At 49.3% G+C, this 22,182-nt stretch overlaps 2 protein-coding genes across 4 annotated transcripts in view; one reads left to right on the plus strand and one right to left on the minus strand.

Moving 5' to 3' along the window:
- Positions 1-6,578: 6,578 nt before the first annotated feature.
- On the plus strand, positions 6,579-16,445 carry ARFGAP2 (ARF GTPase activating protein 2). 2 transcript variants are annotated; one of them, XM_075502643.1, is made up of 17 exons: positions 6,579-6,863; positions 7,137-7,255; positions 8,211-8,283; positions 8,805-8,936; positions 9,030-9,110; positions 9,948-10,050; positions 10,704-10,760; positions 11,338-11,382; positions 12,501-12,553; positions 12,993-13,129; positions 13,663-13,794; positions 14,298-14,426; positions 14,507-14,635; positions 15,020-15,146; positions 15,269-15,359; positions 15,474-15,592; positions 16,022-16,445. In XM_075502643.1, the coding sequence occupies exons 1-17, from the start codon at positions 6,696-6,698 to the stop codon at positions 16,040-16,042; spliced, it is 1,716 nt and encodes a 571-aa protein (XP_075358758.1). In that variant the 5' UTR covers positions 6,579-6,695; the 3' UTR covers positions 16,043-16,445. The 2 variants fall into 2 exon arrangements, with proteins under 2 accessions (XP_075358758.1, XP_075358759.1); XM_075502644.1 differs by lacking the exon at positions 11,338-11,382 and having other exon boundaries at positions 6,581-6,863.
- Positions 16,446-17,320: 875 nt separating this feature from the next.
- CSTPP1 (centriolar satellite-associated tubulin polyglutamylase complex regulator 1) overlaps positions 17,321-22,182 on the minus strand; it is an 87,866-nt gene continuing 83,004 nt past the window's right edge. For both annotated transcript variants that reach the window (XM_075502655.1, XM_075502656.1), the window contains 2 exons: positions 19,628-19,691; positions 17,321-19,098 (listed from right to left, as the gene is read on the minus strand). In XM_075502655.1, coding sequence (XP_075358770.1) covers positions 18,918-19,098; positions 19,628-19,691 — 245 coding nt within the window. In that variant the 3' untranslated portion in view covers positions 17,321-18,917. The remainder of the gene's footprint in view (positions 19,099-19,627; positions 19,692-22,182) is intronic.

The following is a 22,182-nucleotide window of genomic DNA, read 5'->3' on the forward strand; positions in this document are numbered from 1 at the left end:
CTGGAGTTAGTTAAAATGGGCTTGAACACTCCATTCAGACCAAGTAGGTTATTGCTTCTAGGGTAACTGCACAGAGACTGGCTGCAGACTAGTCATGGGGCTGAACCTGAGACAAAGCCAGTGCCACAAACTCCATCTTGACCCATGGAAATGTGGTTGGAAAATACCCAGTACAGGCTGGCAGGAAAGGTTGTGCAAAACAAGCAAGAATAGTAAGGCTGCATGATATGAGGCAAAGTGTCTTCAGAGGGACCTTGCACAAAAAAAAAGGAGAAACAGAAAAAGAGTTGCAACCAAGTGTTGCACCACTGCCCAGGTCCAGGCTTCAAGGAGATGGAAAACTCAGGGGCTGCAAGGGAGTGAGACTGTTTACCAAGCTACCTAGGTTCTTAGATGATCAAAGAGGATGAATATGAGAAGATGTTTCTGGAGAAGATTAACAAATCTTTGCTGAAAGGGGGGGGTGGGAGGGAGGGGGCAATGGAGTAGGAAGAAACCGGAAGAAATTGGCTGGTTTTCTGTTGGAACATCTTGACTAAGCAGCATGGCTGCAGTGAACTTTTCCAAACCAAATTTCAGGCCAAATCACCTCAGCTGCTTCCAGCACATCCATTTTACGGGCCGTGTCCTCCTATTCTTTGTCATCCAGTAACCCTGCTTGCAGAGGTTCCTGGTTTGTCAGTGTCTCAGCTGGAGGCAATTACGGCTGCAGCTTGAGACTTCCTTTCTCCACAAGGAGCGTAGTGGTGGTCAGCACCTCTTCCCCCTTAGTGTGGGGGCCCATAATCTCTCCTCTTCAGTCCCAGTGCTTTCACTGGGTCCAGCTATTTACAGATCCTGTAGTCCCTTCCTCCTTGTGTTTCCTTTCTATCCTACCAGCTGGAAGTCTTCTTCCAGGTCCTGCACTCTCCCCCTTTGACTTCACTACCTCTTTCCTTCCTGAGTCTATTGTTCCTGCTTTCAGCAGGAGGCTGACACCAAAACAGTCACTGCCCCCAGCTGTGACCACACTAGCCCTTTCTCTCAAATTCTCCTCAGGGCTTCCCCACAGGTGCCACACAGTTCCTAAGGAATGCTGCATCCACAATCCTATGGATGTTTGTCCCACCGGTGGTGCTGCATCCTCTCTACACATTGTGGCCACTTGTGGAGATGAAGCACTGCTACCTACTCCCTCTCCACCCAGATTCCTCATAACAACCTGTTTGACAGCAGTGCTTGCACTCTGTGGTAATCGTATGTTTTCAAAAGAGCTTCAGAGCCAATAGCTTTCTTGCCGTGCCTTTTCCTTAGCTCAGCCTACCCTGCTTTCAAGGGTCACTATCTTCATGCTCCCTATGCTTGTTGTAGGGGCTGCAGGCAACTAGTCCCTGTACTAGAGGGGTTCAGTTTAGAAAACTCTAGAGAGTGGGGTGGTCTGCTGCAAAGAGAGATCACATGCCTGCCGGAAAATTTGGAAGGGTCATGTCTGATAGGAGGACAACCCTGCCAGCTCTGACCTCAAGCAAGTTAGTGCCTGTGCTGTGGACTGCCCTTGAAGGAGAGTGAGGTAGCTCGGGGTCTGCTCACTGCCCAGTCTCTCCACCTTGCTTCCATATGGGGTAATAAGCACGACTTGAAGCTATACATCACTCAAGTGATTGTCACCTGCCAAAAGCCTGCTCCTGTCAGGGACACCTGTAACATCTCCAAACTGACCATTACAGCAAGGTCTAAAACTTGTCCTCAGATGCAGGAAACCCCAGGGCACATCTGCCAGCTCACCCCTGCTTTGGGGTATCCCCAAAGCCTCCCAAGTCCCAAGCACCTGCCAGGCCAGTCAGAGGTGATGTTATCAAACATTTGAAAATAAACATTTCATTATAATATTGGAAACAGAGTTACAAAGAAAAGCCTGAAGACATACATGTATGTATACACACACTCACTTAACAACTACTCAGGAGCCATCGGGAGCAGCATGCTCGTTCCCTGGCCCCACACTCCATTTACCCTTTCCATCAAACCCCAGCAATTTTGCCTGGCAGCCCAGCAACATCAGCTGGCACAACTGAAAGGGACAGTGCTCTCTTCTCCCTTTCAAACCTTCCTAGCCCTTCCCTTACTTGCTTCAGCAATCGCATGAGCAGGAGATGAGCTCAGCAATTCAATGACAATCAGCATTTGAGCAGGGCTAGGTACACAACTCAGCCCACGGCCGCCACTTGCCAGAGCGGGTGCAAGGGACAGCATGTGCAGCAGGACCGGCCTTTTGGCTGCAACACAACCCCAAATTGGATCAAGCCAGCCATGACTGTGCTCCTCAGTATCTTTCGAGCTACCCATCTGTTGTGTTCCTTAATTTGTGTGTTCCTTCTACTTTCGCTGGCTTTTCTCCAAACCACAACATTTGTAAGACTGCAATAAAATTGTGTAAGTTGTAAACCTGAACAAAATATTCACTCTACACATAGCGTATTAGCTCCTTATCTTAGATCTTGCTGGAAGCATTGCATGGAGTCAGTGTGTGACATGGCTGCCTGCCTCGGTGCTATACTTTTTCCTAGGGAGGCAGCTACTAATTACACTCAATCTGGCATGCTGGCAGGCTGGTCACCCACGGCCCTCAGCCGGCTGCTTCCCTTTCATCAATCCTAGTGAATATACAGCCTTACAGGAACACAGGGCAGCTTGCTGACCTGACAGAAACCTAACCCAACCCAAGGAAAAGTTTTCTACATGATCCCTGAAAACACAGGAAATTTGGAGCATCTTCTTACTCTGGGAAGGGACATACCTGCTGAGAACCTATCCCTTGCTCTAGTGAGAGGGAGAATGCTTTCTATCTGATTCTCTTTTCTTCCACTCCATCTGTGGCTATGCTTGCTCTTTTCACTACTGAAAACAGCCAGGCTGCCCTGAAATACTGAGCAGAGCTCTCTCCCAGGGTTACTGACTATCCCTAGCAGAAATCATGCGGATTAGTTAGTGTCTGTAAACTGCTTGGTAAGAAAGAAAGGAAAAAAAAAAAAAAAAGAAAAAATAGACTTGTGTTAGGAATTGCTCCTCTCCCCAAGGCATCATTGTAGATTCCTGGTACCCCACCATTCATGCTGTGATCCATGGGAAACTATATCTCCCAGTTATTTTTGGGTAGTTGACTGAATTTGCTGGCCCCCTTCCCTAATCGTCTCATTCAGCAAAAGCACGAGAGGCCAATGGGTCTGAGTAGGAGAGCAGGACTCAGCCACCTCCCGCCCTCTCCAGCACAGTCCTTTCACCCATGTTCTTTGCTGGCTAGTGAGAAGAGCGCAAGGTCCCTCTTCCCCTCTGCCACCCTGCTTCTGGACAGACTCCCAGAGAAGCACTTTCTCTTCTCTTTGGTTCAGACCTGCAAGTGCAGGGCAGGTTTTATGCCCATCACAGCACTTCACTCCTGAGCCTCTCCAGCTCTCTTTCACAGTTACCTCGTGCCCTGAGACAACAAGACTTCTGCACTGAAAATGGGTCCCCAGTGGTACGGCAGACTCCAGGAACAGGCCTGGTCACCTTCCTTTGCTCTCTTGGATGATGCTGGGGACTATCTTTTACTGACAGAGGTGGGTCACAGCAAGGCAATCTGATTAGGAGGCTACATCAGGCTCAGTGTCTGCTGCACAGCAGTCAGGAGGAAAGAGGCAGATGTCAGATGTGATGCAGATGGACAGGGAAGCTGAGGGCCAAAGAGCAGGCTGCCAGCTTGGAGCTCAGAAATTCAGCACCAAAGCACATGAGGTGCAAAAGAAACAGATGCAGGAAATAGCAAGAACTGCGCAGTGATAGCATGCGCTCACAGAGAACAGTCAGCAGCAGGAGGTCTTTCCTGTACTGACAAAGGCGACAAAAAGAAGCTGACTATTTCTCCGACCAGCAGCATGCTCTTCCTGCTGCTTTTATGTAAAACTGATGGACTGGATCAGCAGCCTCGCCAGGACTTAGAGCAACCAGCATGGGCTGGAAGGCCTGCAAGGGACCCAGCTGAGACAGAGAAGCTTGAGTAACCCTGCTGTAGCAAGCCTTCCTAAGACAACAGTGCAGTGAACAAAAACTGCACCCTCCACGGAGGAGAGCAGCCTGCACTGTATCTCCCCATGTCTCCTACCACAGACAGACAGATACAAAGCGTGACACTGACCTATGGGCTGCTGAGGCTGCCTTGGCTCCTCCTGGGCACATGCTGTTTCTCTCTCACAAGCCCCAGCTGGGGTAATGCCAGCATGAACAGACTCTGTCCCTCCTAACCCTTGCACAACATCTCCATCACACAGCCAAACAAACCTAGTGAGAACAAAGCCAGCAGAGGAGGGGAGCAGCACCACACAACAGATGGTGACAAGGTAGGAGCAAGCAACTCAGGTTGAGGCTGCTTGAGCCAACATGAACACCACCACTCCCAATACACACTCATCGCCTAAACTTGCTCCTCTACACAACAAAATTCAGCTTGCACAGCCTCCACCCTGCCACTATACCCCCTCTCCTGTCCTTCTGTCTAGCTTCAGCTGTCAGGTCCCTGAGTGCACTAACAGGCCTTAATTGCCCTGAGCTGCCTCACGTGGGGCCTCTACCCACGCACCTGCCCATAGGTGTGGGGGTGGGTGTGTTTTCATTTAAGTTCAGCCCAGAGCTACTAGTCCCTGTCTGAGCTAAGTTGGAGGACTAGTAGTCTCTGGCTGTGTGTTGTTGATCCTGACCTGTAGGCTGGCTTACCAGCCTGACCTCAGACTTGCTTTGTCACCACAGACGTGTCCTGGCAAACAGAGGACCTGATCCGAACCTGTGGATTGACTTTCCAGCTTGACTGTAGACTACCTCAACACCATGAGCTTGCCTGGCTATCTCAATTCTTGGTCAAACCTGGGCCTGCCTGGCTCTCCTTGCTCAGGTACTGTGGGGATGGACCATGGCTGATAAGGGCCCAGGCCTACTGGCCTTGGGAACCACCCCCCTCACAGCTCTCCTTCTCTTAGGATGCAGCCAGCCCTTGCTTCACCCTGACATCGGCTCTCCTGGTATGACTGCCAGGACAGCTGCACCGTGAGTGGGATCAGGGAACTCAACTGGTTTAAAAATAGCTGTGAGGAAAAAGCTATCAGTTACTTTTACCTGAATTGATTCTCCAACACTGTCTGTGTAATCCCAGAAATGGGCATATAGGCACAATTAGGCTAGCAGCATAAGAGCGACAGACACCAGGGGCTACTTAAGACAAGACTGCTGCCAAGAATGAGCCCTGGCAGGCTGAATCAGGTGTCGCTACCCAGTTCAGAAACTCATCTTGGAGTAGCTCGAATGAGATGTGTCAGCCAGAAGACTCATCTTACTGTAGGGCAACGTGGCTCCCATATCAGGTCTCACTCTGATCATGTAGTTAAGAGCTTTGCTGATTCCCACAATGCAAGACTGCATACCCCTGCTAAACCTGCAGGGTTTTTTCTGCAGGCTTTTTTTGCCCAACAGCTCGGTTGTTCCTGATTGCATCTGTATGTCCCAGGACTTTATGGACCTTGCTAAGATCACAGGACCTAGGTTCCCATTGCAATGAATTCGACAGTCTGCCTTACGTATCTGTGGAAGATGTGGAAATGAGTGAAAGGAAAGCCTTTAAATTTAAACTGAAAGTTGTGTTGTCCAGATATTAGTACATTTAACTTTCTTTTAGTGACAAGCTGGTGCTACCAGCTAAGAGCAATCTCCTTTTGGAGGTAAGGAAATCCCAATCTATTTGATGTCAGTAATACCATGCTACTGATTAGCTTTTGTTGTTGTTGCCCTTCTGAACCACTCATTGCTCTGCAGTCACTTTTTTTTTTTTTTTGGCTAAAGAATGAAATGGTCTATGTGTCATTGACTTTTAGTTCAAAGCACAACCATATCTTTTCCTATTTTTCTTGCACTATAACTGAATGACTTTCTAGTCCATTCCCTCCTGCTTCCAAGCAGGTAATACAGCATTTTAAGGCCCTGACACCATCTTTGGTCAGAACTAACAACTTCCCTACCTTGATTACTGCACAGGATTAGGCAGTGCTGCTTGCTGCTCTTGAGAAGTCTCCAGCTGACTCATTTCCAAGTCTGTTCACCTGTGCTAGTGTACCAGACCCGGCATCCTGAGGTCCAGCTGCTGCACCAGGTGACGCCTGTAAGCACTCATCTGAACTTTTTCTCAGGTAGCAGCTGACTCAAGGCAAGCGTTGTCTCCCCGCTATTCTACCAAGCCTCTCTCTGTCCGGGCCCGCGGTGGCCCCCCGAGAGGCAGGGCCCAGTCAGTAACACCCCCGAGAGCGCCGCTGCCTCCTGCCGCATGCCTGCGTCGTGAGGGGGCTGAGAGAGCACCGTGAACAGCCAGAGCTGACGGGGGGGTCGGGCGTGGGAACGTCCCCGTTCATGTTTAGACTCAGAAAGCGGCGGGGCCGGCAGGCCGGAGCAGCGGACGGGGTGATGGCGGGGGTAGCGCAGGGTGCCGAGGAGGGGCCCTGACCCGAAACGCCCACCCTGGGCGCCGGGGCCGCCCCTGAGCCCGGGGAAGGTGGGGACTCTCGGCCCCCCTCCCGGCGCGCAGCCCCGCCTTGTGTGGCGGCTGGAGTGGTTAATGGCGGAGCGGCCCCGCGCCCCCGCTGTCATGGCGACGGGGCAGGTAGGGGCTGACCCCCGCGGCGACCCGTCCGCGAGCCGGTATGGGCTCAGGCGGCACCCGTACTGCGGCCCGATCTCTGCGCCGATTGGGCCCGGCCGGCACCCGTCGCCGTAGTGGTGTCTGGGAAGGAGAGATCATGGCGGCGGAGCCGAGCAAGACGGAGATCCAGACTCTCTTCAAGCGGCTCCGGGCAGCGCCGGCGAACAAGGTAGCGGGGCGACGCCGGGCAGCCTCCCGCCCTTCCGAGCTGGGCTGCTTCCCTGCGGCCGCAGTCTGGGCTCGGGCCAGGCCCCGGTGGGCTCCGGGCCGCGCTGCGGCGGCGGGGCGGCCGGGTAGGGGGGCTCCTGGGGCGCGGGGAGGGCCCGGGGAGAGCGGTCGGGCCGCGGGAGACGGAGCTGCCGGGTTGCGGCAGGGGGTGGAGGAGCGGCAGAGCCGCCGCAGGCGCCGCCTCAGCCCGGCCGTCCCTCTGCCTTCGCTTTAGTCGTGCTTCGACTGCGGCGCCAAGAACCCGAGCTGGGCCAGCATCACCTACGGGGTCTTCCTGTGCATCGACTGCTCCGGCGTCCACAGATCCCTGGGCGTGCACCTCAGCTTCATCAGGTGTGTGGGGCCCGGGAGCGTGCGCGGCGGGGAGTGGGGAGCTCCGGCCCGTGGGTTACCGCCGGGCAGGCCTGGAGCAGCTGTGCCTCGTTGGCGTGGGAACACGCAGGGACTCGGAGGGAAGCGTTATCACGGAGTGATGACCTCGGGTTTGATGTGGCTTGGTCGCTGGAGGTGTTAGGTCACTCAGGCCTTCCAAGATGGAGTTTCCAAAAGCACCTCAGTGGAACATCCACACGTTACTTTTGCTAACCTTGCAGAAACGCTATCTGGACTCCAAATGGTAGAAGCTGAGAGGAGAGTTGTGATATGTGAATCTTGCCAGTAAAGCAGCAATATGGAAGTCTGTCTTGTAATGCTGAGCAAGGCAAAAAGAGGAATATTATTTAATCTTTTCTGTATCAAGCTAGTGGGGAAGGTGGTGTTGGATTTTCAGCCTGTTGTTCTTATTTTCAGTACTTGTAAAAGTTATCATTTTAAGTAACAGAACTGTGACCTTTACTTATTTAGAGATAAACTGAGTAACTGGTATGAGATGTACTCTGTCACCTAGCTTTACTTGGTTGTTTTCTCAGTTGCTTTGTCATGTGTTCTGGCCTAATCTGTGGGACGGGCTGAATATGAGTCTCTCACATTGTGGTGAGATCACATGTAGAAAGGAAGTTGTTGGCTGTGCTTTTCTAGCTCAATCGCTGCGCTCTTAACAAGTGATACAAGTGAGAGGTCCTCTAAATTTGGACACTTATTTGGTGTGAAGCTGAAACTGTGGTTTTTTCCTCACTTTAAAAGTTCAAATTAATTTTTTACGGGAGCAAAGAAGTCCAAGACGTTCTTTCTCCCTTTGCCTCGTACACTCTCGGGTAGTAGTGGGATATCTGACTGTTCTAGCTCAGAGCTTGCTTTTGCATTTGGTATGCTTGCACATTATTAATAGAAATAATTGGTTCTCGCACAGGTCCACAGAGTTGGATTCTAACTGGAACTGGTTCCAGCTGAGGTGTATGCAAGTGGGCAGCAATGCCAACGCGGTGAGGAGCCTCTGTAGGCATTTTGCTTGCTTTCCCTCTTGCTAATCCATATTCTCTGTTTCTTGTCCCCTTCCTTCATGTGGCTTTCTCAGTACCGACCTCATCTGAAATGTGTAATGAGGGGAGGAGTTTGTCAGGTGTGCTTGGAAGTCAGACTGTGACCTTTGAATGCATTGTTTTCTGATGTGCAGATCTGTAATTTCCTTACATCTCATTTAAATGAAAGGCATAGTCCCCTTAAATGAAAGGAGTTACTAACACTGATCAGTTTGAAAGCTTATGCTCAGCATTGTGACTCAGAAGCATCCTCCTGTGGAGGACAGGGATGGTTTTCTTAGGCCTTTGGGGCCTGGAGTGAGACTTCTTGGAGAAAGCTGATCAATGAATGGTTGGTTCATGCTGTGTCCTCAGTATATCATCCCCTGTCACTGGGAAGCTTCCTTTTTCTGTTGAGTTTATGTCTAATGCTTGCTTGAGTATGATCTAGCAGTCGGGAGACTGAATATTCTTCTCTTTTTCAGACTGCTTTCTTCCGCCAGCACGGCTGTACTACCACAGATGCCAATGCTAAGTATAATAGTCGAGCTGCCCAGATGTACAGGGAGAAGATTCGGCAGCTGGCAAGTGCTGCCATGGCCAAGTATGGCACTGATGTAAGTCTGAGCAGCTCTGTACTGTTAGATGTATAGTGCTGGATGCTGAGTCATGTAGGATACCTTCTTTTTTTTCCCCTCTCCTCTCTTCAGCTGCTTATAGATGGACTGAGTGGAGCCCCTGGGCACTCCCCTGACAAGACTGATGCTGATTTCTTCATGGAGCACACACAGGTGAGAAGAACTGTCTAAACCAGACAGCCTTAACAGCTCTCAAATAGCCAGCTCTTCAGCCAGGAGCAGTCCCACTTAGTTTGGAAGGAGTCTAAACTGTATACTTGTTCAGTAGTAACATGGAAGAACTAAGATTCCGTCATCAGCCTGGGACATAGTCACAGATCTAAACAGTCCCTCATGGGGCCTGTAATATTCAGGTCCTTTGTTTTTGAGACCATCTTTATCTTCAAGGAATACTCAGAACTACCAGCTACTCCCTGGAAAACACTTTGTGTACTGCATTAATGCATAGTCTCTTTGTATACTTAAAGCAAGAACTGGCTATTACTTTGAACTTCTGATTTAGTCAGCTTTTCAGTGCATAGACCCTGGTAAAGTGGATTTGGGTACCTGTTTGCACAATGCTAGGCAGGCTTTCTCAAGTGAATACAGTAACGTGAGAATTGGCTGTATGGCAATAGACAGTGGAAGCCGAGATTATTTTTTTTTTTTCCAGGGAAACTCATTCACACTTTCTCGTAGATTTAAGCTCATCTCCTTAACCTGGGAAGTCCTCGCAGTAGCCAACTCTGATATTATTGTCGAGTGATGCTGTCATTCCTCCTGGCCTTCCATTCAGCTTAGCTTCTGTGTTTTTTCTTTAATTTTTGTCCCTGCTAAGGGAATGTGGACTTGTCCATATGTTATCTTATCTTCAATGAAGGCATAGTCTGGAGTTTGGAATATGTTTCCTTTGGCCTAAAACTGAATACAGGTCACTAAACCTGAAGTAAGTTCAGGATTGTTCAATTCATTCATCTTCTGCAAATCACTGGAACGAGTATCTCCTTGCAGTCTTCCAGTACCTGGGATGTAGCAGATGCCAGCCAGAATCCTGCACAGTCTTCCCCGGAGGTGGAAAAAGCAGCAAAGTCATCAGAAGGCAGTGAAGTGTCGAGTAAGTTCCCTGCTGAATAATTGTTCCAAGAATCTGACTTCATTTCCAGGAGAATATACTTCTGTACCACAGCTGGAAGGGCTGAGCTTTTCCTTTGGTTCAGGCTTGAAGGAGTGGAAGCTTTGTGCACTCTGTGATGTTTAGTTAAATTAGTGGAGACTTCTAGAAACAGTGCTCTGTTTGGGATCAGTTCTCCTGAAATGCACACAAAACTGTTTTGGGGATTAGCTGCCCCATTTCCCTGCTTCCAGCCATAAGTATTTGTCTAAACACTCTTCTCTATCCCTTGAATTTGATGGGTCTGGAAATGACATATGAATATAGAGGAAAAAAAATGCTTCTAGGGTGAATGACAAGGAAACCGAGAATCTCAGGGCATAGCTGTAATTTGAAACAGCTTTGTGTATTCTCCTGCAGAGTGTTTGCTTTCTTTTAATGTGTTAGGAACACTGCAGACGGAATAACTTGTTCTGTGGTGATGTAAAGTTGTTGTGCTTGGGAAATTGCACATTTCAAACTGTAACTTAGCTTGTTTGGCTGGGGGGGGAAGGGCAGAGGATGTCGAAGAGATATAGTGGAACTGTGAGCACACTGAATAGAAGGGGGTTGAGAATCAATCTGCTGAATGTTCTCTTCTGGTTTTGTGCCCACAGATTCCAGCCAAGGCCCATCTATTGACTTGTTGAGCACATCTCCTAAAGCTCCTCTAGGTAAGTAAGACTCTTCACTCTCTCTCAGATCAGTATTGCTCTTAGACCTGCTGTCAGTAGTAAGCTCAGTGGAGCTGGAACTGATGAGCCAATTTTCAGAACGTGTAAAGGAGCTTATCTTCCTGTGGAGCCAGTACTGAGGACCTCCCTGAAACCCAAAACCAAGCCACAGTTTACTGGAGGTTTCCTCCTCCTTTGGATGATTGAGTTCAAAGATGTTGCCTTCCCGAAAGCTTGTTTTCATTTTTTTGAGCTTTGGACAAAACTTGGCATTTGCATATCTAGAAGTTGGCTGATCAAGGCCACATGGCTGCAGTGTTTGTTTTTTTGGTTTGTTGTTTTGTTGGTTGTTGTTCCCCCCCGCCCCCCCCCCCCAAACCTTTGGAGGCAAAGGAATTTTTAGCTTCCACAGTAATAGGGATTTGTGTCTGATTCTCCCCTGGCTGCACACACTGCATCTAGCTGGACCTTCTTTGCTTATTGAGTGTGCTCCTAGCCCACAGTGGGTTCATCCTGCGTGGAAAGCCTGTGTCCTCAAGTATCTATTCATTCCCCATGTTTTATGTCTCTTCCTCAGACGTGTCCATGTATCTGTCAACACAAGGGCCTGCTCCTGCCAGAGGTAACTGGCTAACAGCTGGCCTGCGCTGGCTGCTTGTGACAAGTCTGCTTGCCCCTTCTGTGATTCTGCCTTCAACTCTAACTTTAGCTTCCTGTGCTTGGAGGGAGAGAATGAGCCAAAGCTTACATGTGCCATATTGGGATCTAAACCAATCTAAACCAGCTATTACTTCTCTGGAAAGGGATCTTATTGTCGTTTCTGTTAAATGTTTCCTGACAGTAATAAAAAAAACCCCAAACAACCCCAAATCAAATGATAGGAACAGTGAGCTGAAAACAGTTTTGGATAGTGTGAATGTTTTGAACACCTCTATTTCAAAAACTTACAGTAAGACTAGAAAAGATACAGGAAAGGCTGCCAAGAATGATCTAAAGTATGGGTTGACAGAAGTCACATGGGTATAGAATGTAAGGGGACACTTCTGTGGAAGAAAAGCCCAACAAAGGCGATAAAAGGTTTTGGAGCTACATGTTGGAAGCTGGGAAAATGTCCTGTGCAGTCCCTCTCTGTTTGCTTTGTTCTTACACTTTTCCCCAGGCATCTGCTGCTTGGCTGGACCTTGGCTGGTTTTACAAGTGTGGCATGCTTCATGCCCTCGGAGTGACAGGTTCTTGGTGCTGGGGAACCTGTTGCTTTTACAGCTTGGCACTTGAGGTCCATTTTGTCGTTGGTCTGTTGATGTAAACATGACTTTAGGGTTTTTGCTTCTTTGTCCCTAAGGCATTGGTGAGGCACTGACCTTCATATGGCTCTGAAGCTGCATTTTCTTGGATTTATGTATGGAATAAATCTAGCCTTTGTCTAGCTACCCTGATCCCTACTGGGTAGGGTCACCAACTGCATGACACCTGGAGTTGCTATTCAAAGGCCTTAATTCACTTACAAGTTTCTCCAGCAACGGACATGCTTCTCTAGGCCACCAGCCTGCAATTGTGGAGCTTCTAAGTGCATCTTTCTTGGCTGGGTGAAGTCACCCAGGCTTCTGATGTGAAGCTGCATGGTGTGCCCTGGACGCTATAGCAGCTGGACTGTGGTGGATGTTCATGTGGGTTGCTGACTAATTTTGGCTTCTTAAATTAATTAACTTCTGCTTATTTGCTGCTTCCCTCCTCTTGCAGAACTTAAATCCTCCCTCATTGGGAAGAAGAAGCCAGGAGCTGCCAAGAAAGGGGTATGTCTGAGCTCTTGTTTTATGGAGAAGGAGGTAGAGCATGTCTCCTTTTACTGCCATCCTTTCTCTGGCCCTTGATTTCTGCCCTTAACAAAGCTGTGTACTGAGAGATTTGTTTGGGGAAGGGAGAGCTTTGATTATATCACTGCTTATTTTGAAAGATAGCTTGTATACTAATGGACAAAAACAATTAGGTTTTGGGTCGTTACTTGTTGTGGTCTGAAGTGTATGTGGCTGATCTCTTAGCACAGGCCACTGGTGGGTTAACTCTGGGGTGTTCTTCCATACTCTGTTTCAAGCTCTATTGGATCTGCAGGTTGTGACTACACGTGGAGACCGAAGGCCTGATCAGTGCAGCAAGGAGTAGGATTCTGGTTTTCTTCTATGATGAACAATCTAGGGTGAAGAAATCGCATTTATTTTGTTTTTGTTTTTCAAGTTGGGTGCAAAAAAAGGTCTTGGAGCCCAGAAAGTGAGCAGCCAGAGCTTCAGTGAGATTGAGCGGCAAGCCCAGGTGGCAGAGCAGCTGAGGGAGCAGCAGGCAGTAGAGTCCAGGAAACAAGCTGAGGAATCCATGTAAGTGCCCTGTTTGGGCTGAATACCTTGCATACATAAGGCAGAAGTAATACAAGGTTAATGCTGTTCACTCTAGGACCACCTAATGTGAGTACAGAACATGCTGCACGATAGGATGAGCAGTAGCTATAAGCCAATATGGTCCTTACAGCAGAGCACAAGTTATACTGCTGTATTTTATTGAAATTAGCATCCCTGGAAGAGTTTAAGGAGCAGATATGGAAGTATTTTGTGTTTCTGTTGACCTTTGGACAGGACTGAAAAAGGCAAAGGCTGAACTGGGTGGGGTGTTCTGTTGGGGGTGGGGGTGGCAATGCTTACAATATGGAAATCATGGTTAGCCAAAAAAGAGTTGAATCCCAGTGGAGGTGAGATGGGAAGACAAGCAGTACCTTCTATGCAAGGATTTTTGGCAGAGCTGTTGTGGAAATGGGTGTTTTGATGGGTTGTCAGGGTTACTCTCCCCTTTGCCCCTCCACATGGGCTGGGTGGGAGGGTAACGAGCTGGTACCCACCATAGCTCTTTCCTTTAGAGTCACCTCAATGCGACTGGCTTATCAGGAACTGCAGCTCGATCGGAAGAAGGAAGAGAAGAAACTTCAGAACCTTGAAGGGAAGAAGCGTGAACAAGCAGAGAGGCTGGGCATGGGCTTGGTGTCCAGAAGGTACTTGGCTGTGGATGGCACAGGACGGATAGGTGCCTTGGAAGCACCCGGCTCTGGAAAAGTTTCCTGAAGGCAGTAGCTTGATGTTCTTGTAACAGATAAGGAGCTGATTTAAAGCACTTATATGCTGGACTACGTCTAAAAATTCTTCAGGCCCCAGAAGGAATGGGCACTCTGTTCAGAGGTTCTAGTTCTCATTTGAGCTTTTCCAAAGATGTGTGTGGCCTGTCAGTGTCTAGCCCTAGAGCCCTGCTGCGTAGAGCCCTGCTGCGTGACAGATTTCCCCCTGCAGAATACTTCCCTTAAGAAGGTAGCTCAAGACTTCTGAGGGAGTCAGGATAAGCTAGATAAGTGGTAAAAGGAGCTGGCATTCCACAACTCTCCCTTGAGACTTGTGGCATCTGCCCTGCCTGTGAAGGCCAGATTCAGTTTTGAGGCAGACTGGTTGTAGGGGCTGGATGCTGTCAGACCCATTGGCCCTGACTGCCTGTTTGTTGTGCTAGTTCTGTTTCACACTCGGTGATGTCTGAGATGCAAGTAATTGAGCAGGAGACACCGCTGGCTGCAAAATCTTCCCGCTCCCAGTTGGACTTGTTTGAAGATGCTGGAGGCTTCGCATCTGGACCCCCCAAGTAAGACTTAGCTTCAGCGTAGTCTTTGGCTTATTCCTGAATTTAATATCTGGCCTAAATTACCTATTTTTGGTACCTAGGTACAAATATAATCCCTTCTCATTCGAAGATGCATTTGGCTCACGATGGGAAACGGACTCTTCGTGGGGTATGGACAAAGAGGAAGAACCTGAGGTGACCGTTTCCAGTATTCGGCCAGTTTCAGAGAGGTAAAGTGCCTGCTGCTGCTCCTGTACCTTCCTTGTGTGTGGGACAAAGGGATAGGTCTAGGAGCTGTGGGGAGAGATGCTGCTGTGTTATGACAGGAGCCTTGTGCTGCAGAAGATAACTTGCATGGACAAGCCCAAGGAAAAAGGCCTTCAGTGAAAAGAGGCTTGGGCACTTCCTTACCTGTTGTGTCCCTAAGTTTGATCCAGCCTTTATGGTAATCAAGTGCTGGCTGTCCTGAGGTGGGGAGAGGAGAACCCTGATGGTAGCTAGCACCTGAGGATTTGTTGCTTTCCTTTGATCAGATGGTGTCTGAGAGAGAAGTCTGGGTTTTTTTACTGTGTTGGTGAGCTTAAGCTGAGAGGTCTACTGTCCTGTTTCCTCAGACCCACCAGTAGGCGGGAGACAGAGAACAGGACATCAGTTGTGGAATCCAACGAAGCTCGGCAGAAGTTTGCAGGGGCTAAAGCCATCTCTTCAGATATGTTCTTCGGGCGGGAGGCAGACACTGAGGTAGATGCATTCTGCAGTGCTTAAGCTGGTACAGCTCTGGCTTCATCTCTTCCTGTTTGCTCAGGTCCTACTTTGTTCCCTTCCTGTATAACCTTTTTGGTTTGTTTTGTTTTCTGCTGCAGTATGAAGCCAGATCCCGACTGCAGCAGCTCTCGGGCAGCAGTGCCATCAGCTCTGCAGACCTGTTTGGAGAGGCTGAGAATGTGCACTCAGGTTTGTTAGCACTCAGCGGGTTAAGGGGGCAGCTTTGGAGTACCGAGACTGGAGGGGGTCAGGGTGCTCTCTGCAGCTGGGGGACTCGAGGCTAACTCCTGCTGGTTCTTGTAGGTGGTGTGTCAATTGGAAATGTTCTGCCTGCAGCTGACATTGCACAGTTCAAGCAAGGAGTGAAATCAGTTGCTGGCAAGATGGCTGTCCTAGCCAATGGGGTGATGAACTCCCTCCAGGTGAGGTTACACTATGGCACTTTCAGGCAGGCTATCGTCATGCTCAGGGACTTTAAGCATACCCTGGCTTCTCCTGGAGTTATCATTGTCTTCTCAAATTATGTGGAAAGTCCCAGGTAGAGACCTGTCTCTTGTAGCTGATGACTATACTACAATAGGTGAGGAATTCCAGGTGGCCAGTGAACAATACTTAGCCAACCTTACTCTTCTGCTGGACAGGACACCTTGTTATGTCAGATATGCCTTTTCCCACAAATCTCAGGCAGAACTTAAAAAGTTAAGGCCATTTTACTTTCTGCCTTTGCATGGTGTCCTGTCTAGGTAACCTCACACGGCATTCGAATCCCAAATGCCCCAAGACCTTGTTATCTGTCTCCGGAGTTTGCATGAAGTGTTGTAGCGTAGTGTCTTGGTGTGTTTCTTCCCCAGGATCGTTACGGCTCATATTGATGACCCAGGGACTGCAACTCACAGGGAAGCCAGCAAGAGGCACTGATGCCACCTTTGCCTGGAGTAAACTCTGCAGGATTGTCTTAGTTTGTCTGGGGTGGGTGGGGAGGGGAGAAGGTAAGCAGAGGGGGTCAGGACATGGCTGTGCCCAGGATGCTTTCCAAATATCTCTGGATTCCACTCTATTAAAATTCAATGTGCCCTCATACCCACTGCTATCTACTAGCCAGTGGAGACAGGCCTTCTTAACAGAGTTAACTTTGCTGCTGTAAAAGATGACGGGAACTCCTGGGCTGCCCTCATCAGTGCTCCTGTCCTTCTTGGCCCATACCTTAGCTCACCAAGTGATGGAGGAAAGGGCAATGCTATTTTTCTGAACATCATGTTACCTGGTTCCCATGGACATGACTAGTTTTTTTTGTTCTGCTCAGTGCTCCCAATCCATGGTGCTGTGGGGTCCTCTGTATTTGCAGGGTTTGACTTTTACCATGGGATAATCCTTTTTACTGTCTTGTAAACCAGCATATATTGATGCAGGAGAAAAAAATCAAAAAAAGCAAATATTATTTTTTTAGCTTCTAATTACATCATCAGCAAAAAAGGCCCAGGTAAAGAAGTACTGTAAAGATATTTACTGGATCCCTGGTTATTTTGTTGCCCAGCTTTAGACCGAGGTCAAAGTTGTTCTGAACCTCTGACTTTACCATGAGGTGAACTTCTAAAGTGCAGCAGTGAGTGAGGACTGTTATTTTAGTCCTGTTCAACTCTGATTTTAACAAGAGCATGTTTTTCTTTTTCTTGGACTATGGTGTTGAGGACTGGGTAGTAAGAAAACAGGAGGGAAAAGGGCTAGTTACTAACTATTAGCAAAACGAAAGGCTGGGGCTGTTTGTTCTGAAGTTTCTGTCAGCAGCCCTCTCTGCGGGGCTGTTAACAGGCTTGCAGGGGCTTCACCTTTCCTGTCCAGCTTGAGGGGCTGTGGTACCTGCAAGGGTGGGGGCGGGAGAGGAAGGGTTACTCTGTCGCTGCGGTGGGGCAGGAGGGGGGGGGGTAAGGGCCGGGCGTTCCTGTGGCTTTGTCCCCCGTCCCCCGGCGCGATTGCACCGTAACAGAACCCGCGGCGGAGCCGGGGCTCCCAGGGGCGACAGCGCTCCCGCCCACCGTGGGAGGCGGGAATGCAGGGCGAGCGCGCTTGCGCCGTGGGTTTGGGCGCGGCGGGAGGCCAGCTGCGCTTGCGCGGCCGCAAGCAGTGCCCAGACGGGAGGGGTGGGGCGGGGGGGTGCCGTCGCCTTCCTCGGCCGAGGCGGGGCCTGGCGGGGCACCCCGAAAGGCGGCCGGGACCCGCGAGTATCGCCGCGGCCCTGCGCTGCCCTGTCCGCCCGGTACCGCTCCCGCAGGGCCTTACCCCCGGCGGCGCCCTGAGGAGGGGCCGGGGCAGCCCAGAAGACCGCAGACGCAGCAGTGGCCTTACGCAGCATGCTTTATTGCTGGGCTGTCACAGTCACTCACTGACGCTTGGGAGAGAAAACGCAGTTAGCGAGCACGATAATAAATAAAATAACTTACAATAAATATAAATAACCCTTCCCACTGCCTCCACAGGTGGGGCTGTGGTACAGACTCAGCAGTACTTACAGGATTAGTCTTAAAATAGCTCCAGCATGTGTTTAATCCACTCAGTTTAGGGCCCCTATAAGCTTTAGGTTACCAGTTCTTAGTAGCCCACTCCACAGCGTTTTATGAACAGGAGGAGCAAGGAGGCTCCCAGAGAACTGAGAGAAACTAATGTTCCCCAGGAAATAATTAGTCTATGCAGGCTGAGGCACAGGAGCTGGGCTAGACAAAGCGTTCAGGGCTGTGGAGGCCCCACTGCTGAGTTAGTTACAATCAATCAACATTACTTCTTTTTGTAGTGCTAAGGGCTACACCATGATGCTACAACAATGCCAATATTTACAAAAAAAGACCCGGGACTCATTTAATAACTGCTTCCTTCTCCCCTAGTGCTTCTGCACACCCAACCCCAGCAGATTTATGTTTGCAAGCCACATCACCTGTGGCCAAGGAATTTAAAGGCTTTTTCTCTCTCTCTCTCCTCCAAACCCTTTGAAGGTTGCTGTTCCAAATGACCTTAACACTGTTGGAGACAGTGGGAGGCCTCACAGAAGGGAACTCGATACAGCAGAGGAGGCAGACAGCACCATGCAGTACTTAACTGCAATCTACCTTATTTATTTGCTGTATTTGCTTTGGCAAATCTTGGACACATGGAGGAGGAAGCAGAGACAGGTGGCATGGCAATACCTAAGCTCTTCTTTTCTAGGAACTTCAGGAATTTCTCTACCTTTGATGGTATGCATGTGCAGCTTTACTGGGAATAATTATAATGGAGCACGAGTACAGAGCTGCTGCTGGTGATTGAACCACTCTATTGTCTAGGCCAAGTCTGAACACAGTTACACAACAAAACACTGGCAAGCGGCCTGCACTAGCACTCCCACTGCTTCAGCACCTGCTGAACTGTGAGGGAGAACGCCGGTGAGAGAATACCCAGCTATTTCCAACTGGAGGCAGAGCTAGCAGCTGCTGGTTTGTCTTGCTTGCCAGCAGAGGGTAGCATAACTCTGCAGCTGGAAATAGCTTCTGCAGTGGACTATTCCTGCACAAATTTGTAGCTAGGAAAAAAGGCAGAGTTCTTCCTGGGAAGAGACAGGTGGACCTGGCAATGGGGACTGGCACAGCTGCACACACATTGGTGATGTGGACAGAACCCACCATCAGAGCAGATGCTCTGGAAGGAGGTGCTTCCAGAACCCACTTCTCCAGTGGGTTCTGGAGAAACCCAAGATGGAAACAGTGCCCACCCTCACAACTTTCAGTTTTCAGAGGAGTCTGTCTCTTCATTGGAGCCTTCACTCTCAGCATCCATTTTTCGCCGATGGTGTAGAGGTTTCCAGGGAACGTTAATCCTAGGTGAGTTACGGACAGGCAAATTAGCTGCATCCCCGCTGGAGCTGGTGGGACCGGAGATGGAAAGCCCTGAAACCTGAGCTACCCTGAAAGAGAAAAGACAAATGCTAGGCAGCCTAACTTGTCATCTCCAACCTTTACCATAGCAGTTTTGGAGTGAACCTGGGAGGAGGCCTTATTCAGAACTAGCACAGGGATGGAAAGATGTTCATGACACAGAGGGGGAAACACCTTCCACTAGTACCTACCAGACTTGCTGTGTGAATCTTTCTTCCTGTTTAAACAGATCTTTCTTCTGGGCTGAGCCTGTGTCCTCCAACACCCCTAGTTTTCACCATCCAAACAAAATTTCCCTGTTCATTAGAGACTGCTGCTTCCTCTAGATCCCTTCTTGAGGCACGCTTTCCCCCTCTGTTTCTGAAGCCTTTTCTAAGGATTTTGTTAGCTGCACCAAGGCACCCCAAAGAAAGAGGCCCTCTGCTCAGGCTGCTCTGTTAGCTCCTCTATTGTTTTATAGTAGAGCAAAGGAATAGGGACAGTACTTTACTAAAGTCTTCCTTAGCATGCTACCTTTAATCTGTTGCTTTACCTCCTACTTTAGGCAACTCCACTTACAATTTCTCAAGTTCCTGATCCATGGCAGGGTCCAGAAACAAGTCTCCTTTATCTGGCAAAGCCCCTGGGGGAAAAAAAAAACAAAGGAAGCATCAGAGCAGAGTTAGGGTATTCATTCTTAAAGAAAAGCACTCAAGCCATAGCAGCATCAAAAATCTGTCCTGCAAGACAGAGAAGACTCTTTCTTATACCTATTAGAGAAACGCACACTGAACGTTGAAGATCGGGCAGATAAAGAATGATGATCCATATTCTGTGTCCTTCACACAGGCTGTAGCGGAGCTCAGACTAAATGCAGGCACTCTCAGGAGTCTCACGTCTCAGAGAACTTGAAGAGCCCTAAGGACTGGCAGTTTCCATTCACTATACAAAACTACTGAGTACTGGACTGTCAGAGAGATGACAGCCTGTCAGCTTCGGGCCTCTGCTAATTGCCTTATATAGTCACCAGTCCCAGATCCTATCAGAGCAATAGATACGTTGTTGTCTATGCCACAGCCTTAAACATGCACTATGCCACCCAGGGAGATACACACTTCTGTGCCACCTGCCTTTCTTGTGGGGCACTGAGCTTGGGGATCAAAACACTCCACAGATATAAGACTACTGGTTTCCTTGCAATTCAGGAAAGTCATGCCTGACTCCGGTGCACATGAAGTCTATAGGAGTGAGTGTGGATGCACTGTGCTCTAGCATTGTTTGCTGTCTGGGCGAGAGCGTGAAAGGCTGGGCCAGTAATCGGGTACCCTCTCTCAGCGTAAGGTCAGCATGCTCCTTTTCACGTTTGAAACCCTATTCAGGATGAAGGACATGGTGTAGTTCAGGACTGGAAGAGCTGGTTGGTCATCCTTGCCATTCTCTGAAAGGACACTGGCACCTCAGGAAGAGCCCTGAAAGGAAGATGGGGCTCTTGGGAAACCCCTCCTTCCCAATTCGGTAACAAACTCCACCTTGTACAGGGATCACGGGAGGATGTGATCAGCCAGCACAGAGATGACAGGAATTACCTACCACAGCCTGGATAGTGCCACTGCACACCAGGAAAAGTACACTTGGTAATCTGTACCAACAGTCCAGCGAGGAATGCTCTTGTTTTTCAGGAGACCTGGGGTGCTACACTCAGTACCTTTGGGAAGGGGCTTTGTATTGCCCTGTGGGGACACAAATCTGGTTTCTGGCCCTAGCACCTTGGTCTTGAAGGAGGGGCTGGAAAGCCACCTGCCTCACACAGGCAAGCTGGCAGCAGTCATCAAAAACGTAGCAATGAGTGCCCAAAAACTACAACCAGATTAGACCAGAACCAGCTCCCCCACTTCTTCCAGTTCTGGTCTTCCCCTCCTGCAAATGAACAGGAAAGCCTGACACCACAACACAGAGTGTCAGGAGGTCCAGTGAAGTGCCCCAGCCTGCTCCTTTTCATGGGCTCAATTAAAAGAATAAGCAGCTAAAGCTTAACTTGTTTCTGCATTTGCAGAATGCACCGTGAGGTCTCCAGGGCACAAGAATTACTTGGGAGAGTCAGTAAATAACACTCAAAGGATTCATGAATCAACATTGACACTGGAGTTAGGCTGCAGATTCCAGTCTACCTGACAAACTCATCAGTGTTGCCCCAGCCTGAACGAGCTGCTCTAATCCCTACCCCTGTTCCTCAAGGGGGGTACTGGCTTTGTGAGACCAGAGAGAAGGCAGGCATCCTGACCGAAAGCTCCTTTCTGCCCTTGCTGAAGGGCTTTGGGGAGCTTGTGATCCCCTACAGGCCAAAGACTATTGAAATCACCCTTCAGGAGAGATTAAAAGACAGAAGAAAAGAATCCTCCTTTCCTTGCCAAGATGCTAGCACCTGTCAGACTTGTGGCTGGTGCCCCTCCTCTGTGAGAGGCCTCAGCAGGAGGCTGGCAGAGGGCCAGGGGACAGGCCCACATTAATGGACACGAAAACCCACACACTTTGTAGATGGCACAATGGAAGCTGTGGGCAGGATTTTTTTTTCTGCTCATCTGTTTTCTTTGCACTCGACTAGAAGTGGATTTTGTAGGGCAAAGGAAAAAAAGATTTTGCTTGGTGCAATCCAGACATCACCTTCCCCAGTGAATACACTGCTTCCTAAGCCTGTTTGCAGAGGGGATTGCAGGGCTGTATTCATGCACCTTTGATATATAATCTCCATGTTGCTGGGTAAGCAGCCCTGCCCCAGAGGAGCATTAGCAGCTTAAATGGTTTGCTGTAACAAGGGGCTCAGCCAGGGAGGGGAGGGACACTTTTACTCTACTATGACACACACCTGTGCAAAAGAACAAGCCCTCAGGCAAGGTACACCTTTTCACTGAGGTTTGTCTTTGTAATACAGGGACTGGCAGATACTCAAGCCTAGAAGTAGAGGGAGACGATACCTGCCCAAAGACAGAGAAAGCCTACCCTTACCAGCCAGATGATTTGCTGAGTGGAGATGAGTGAAGATGAGTGTTTGGTCTCCACACATTTAAACATACCTCCTGGATACAGCCTTGTCAAACACAAAAAGCCATTTCTGTTCCCCTTTGCAAGAGAAGGAA

Source organism: Mycteria americana, chromosome 5 (assembly GCF_035582795.1).
Source record: "Mycteria americana isolate JAX WOST 10 ecotype Jacksonville Zoo and Gardens chromosome 5, USCA_MyAme_1.0, whole genome shotgun sequence".
NCBI classification, from domain to species: Eukaryota; Metazoa; Chordata; class Aves; order Ciconiiformes; family Ciconiidae; genus Mycteria; species Mycteria americana.

What these genes read in the sequence shown, in the direction of transcription:
- ARFGAP2 (XM_075502643.1), top strand. Translation starts at nt 6,696, where the DNA reads ATGGGCTCAGGCGGCACCCGTACTGCGGCCCGATCTCTGCGCCGATTG. An exon ending in TCTTCATGGAGCACACACAG is followed by an intron (nt 9,111 to 9,947) that starts GTGAGAAGAACT and finishes ATCTCCTTGCAG; the next exon opens with TCTTCCAGTACCTGGGATGT. An exon ending in GGGTGATGAACTCCCTCCAG is followed by an intron (nt 15,593 to 16,021) that starts GTGAGGTTACAC and finishes TTTCTTCCCCAG; the next exon opens with GATCGTTACGGCTCATATTG.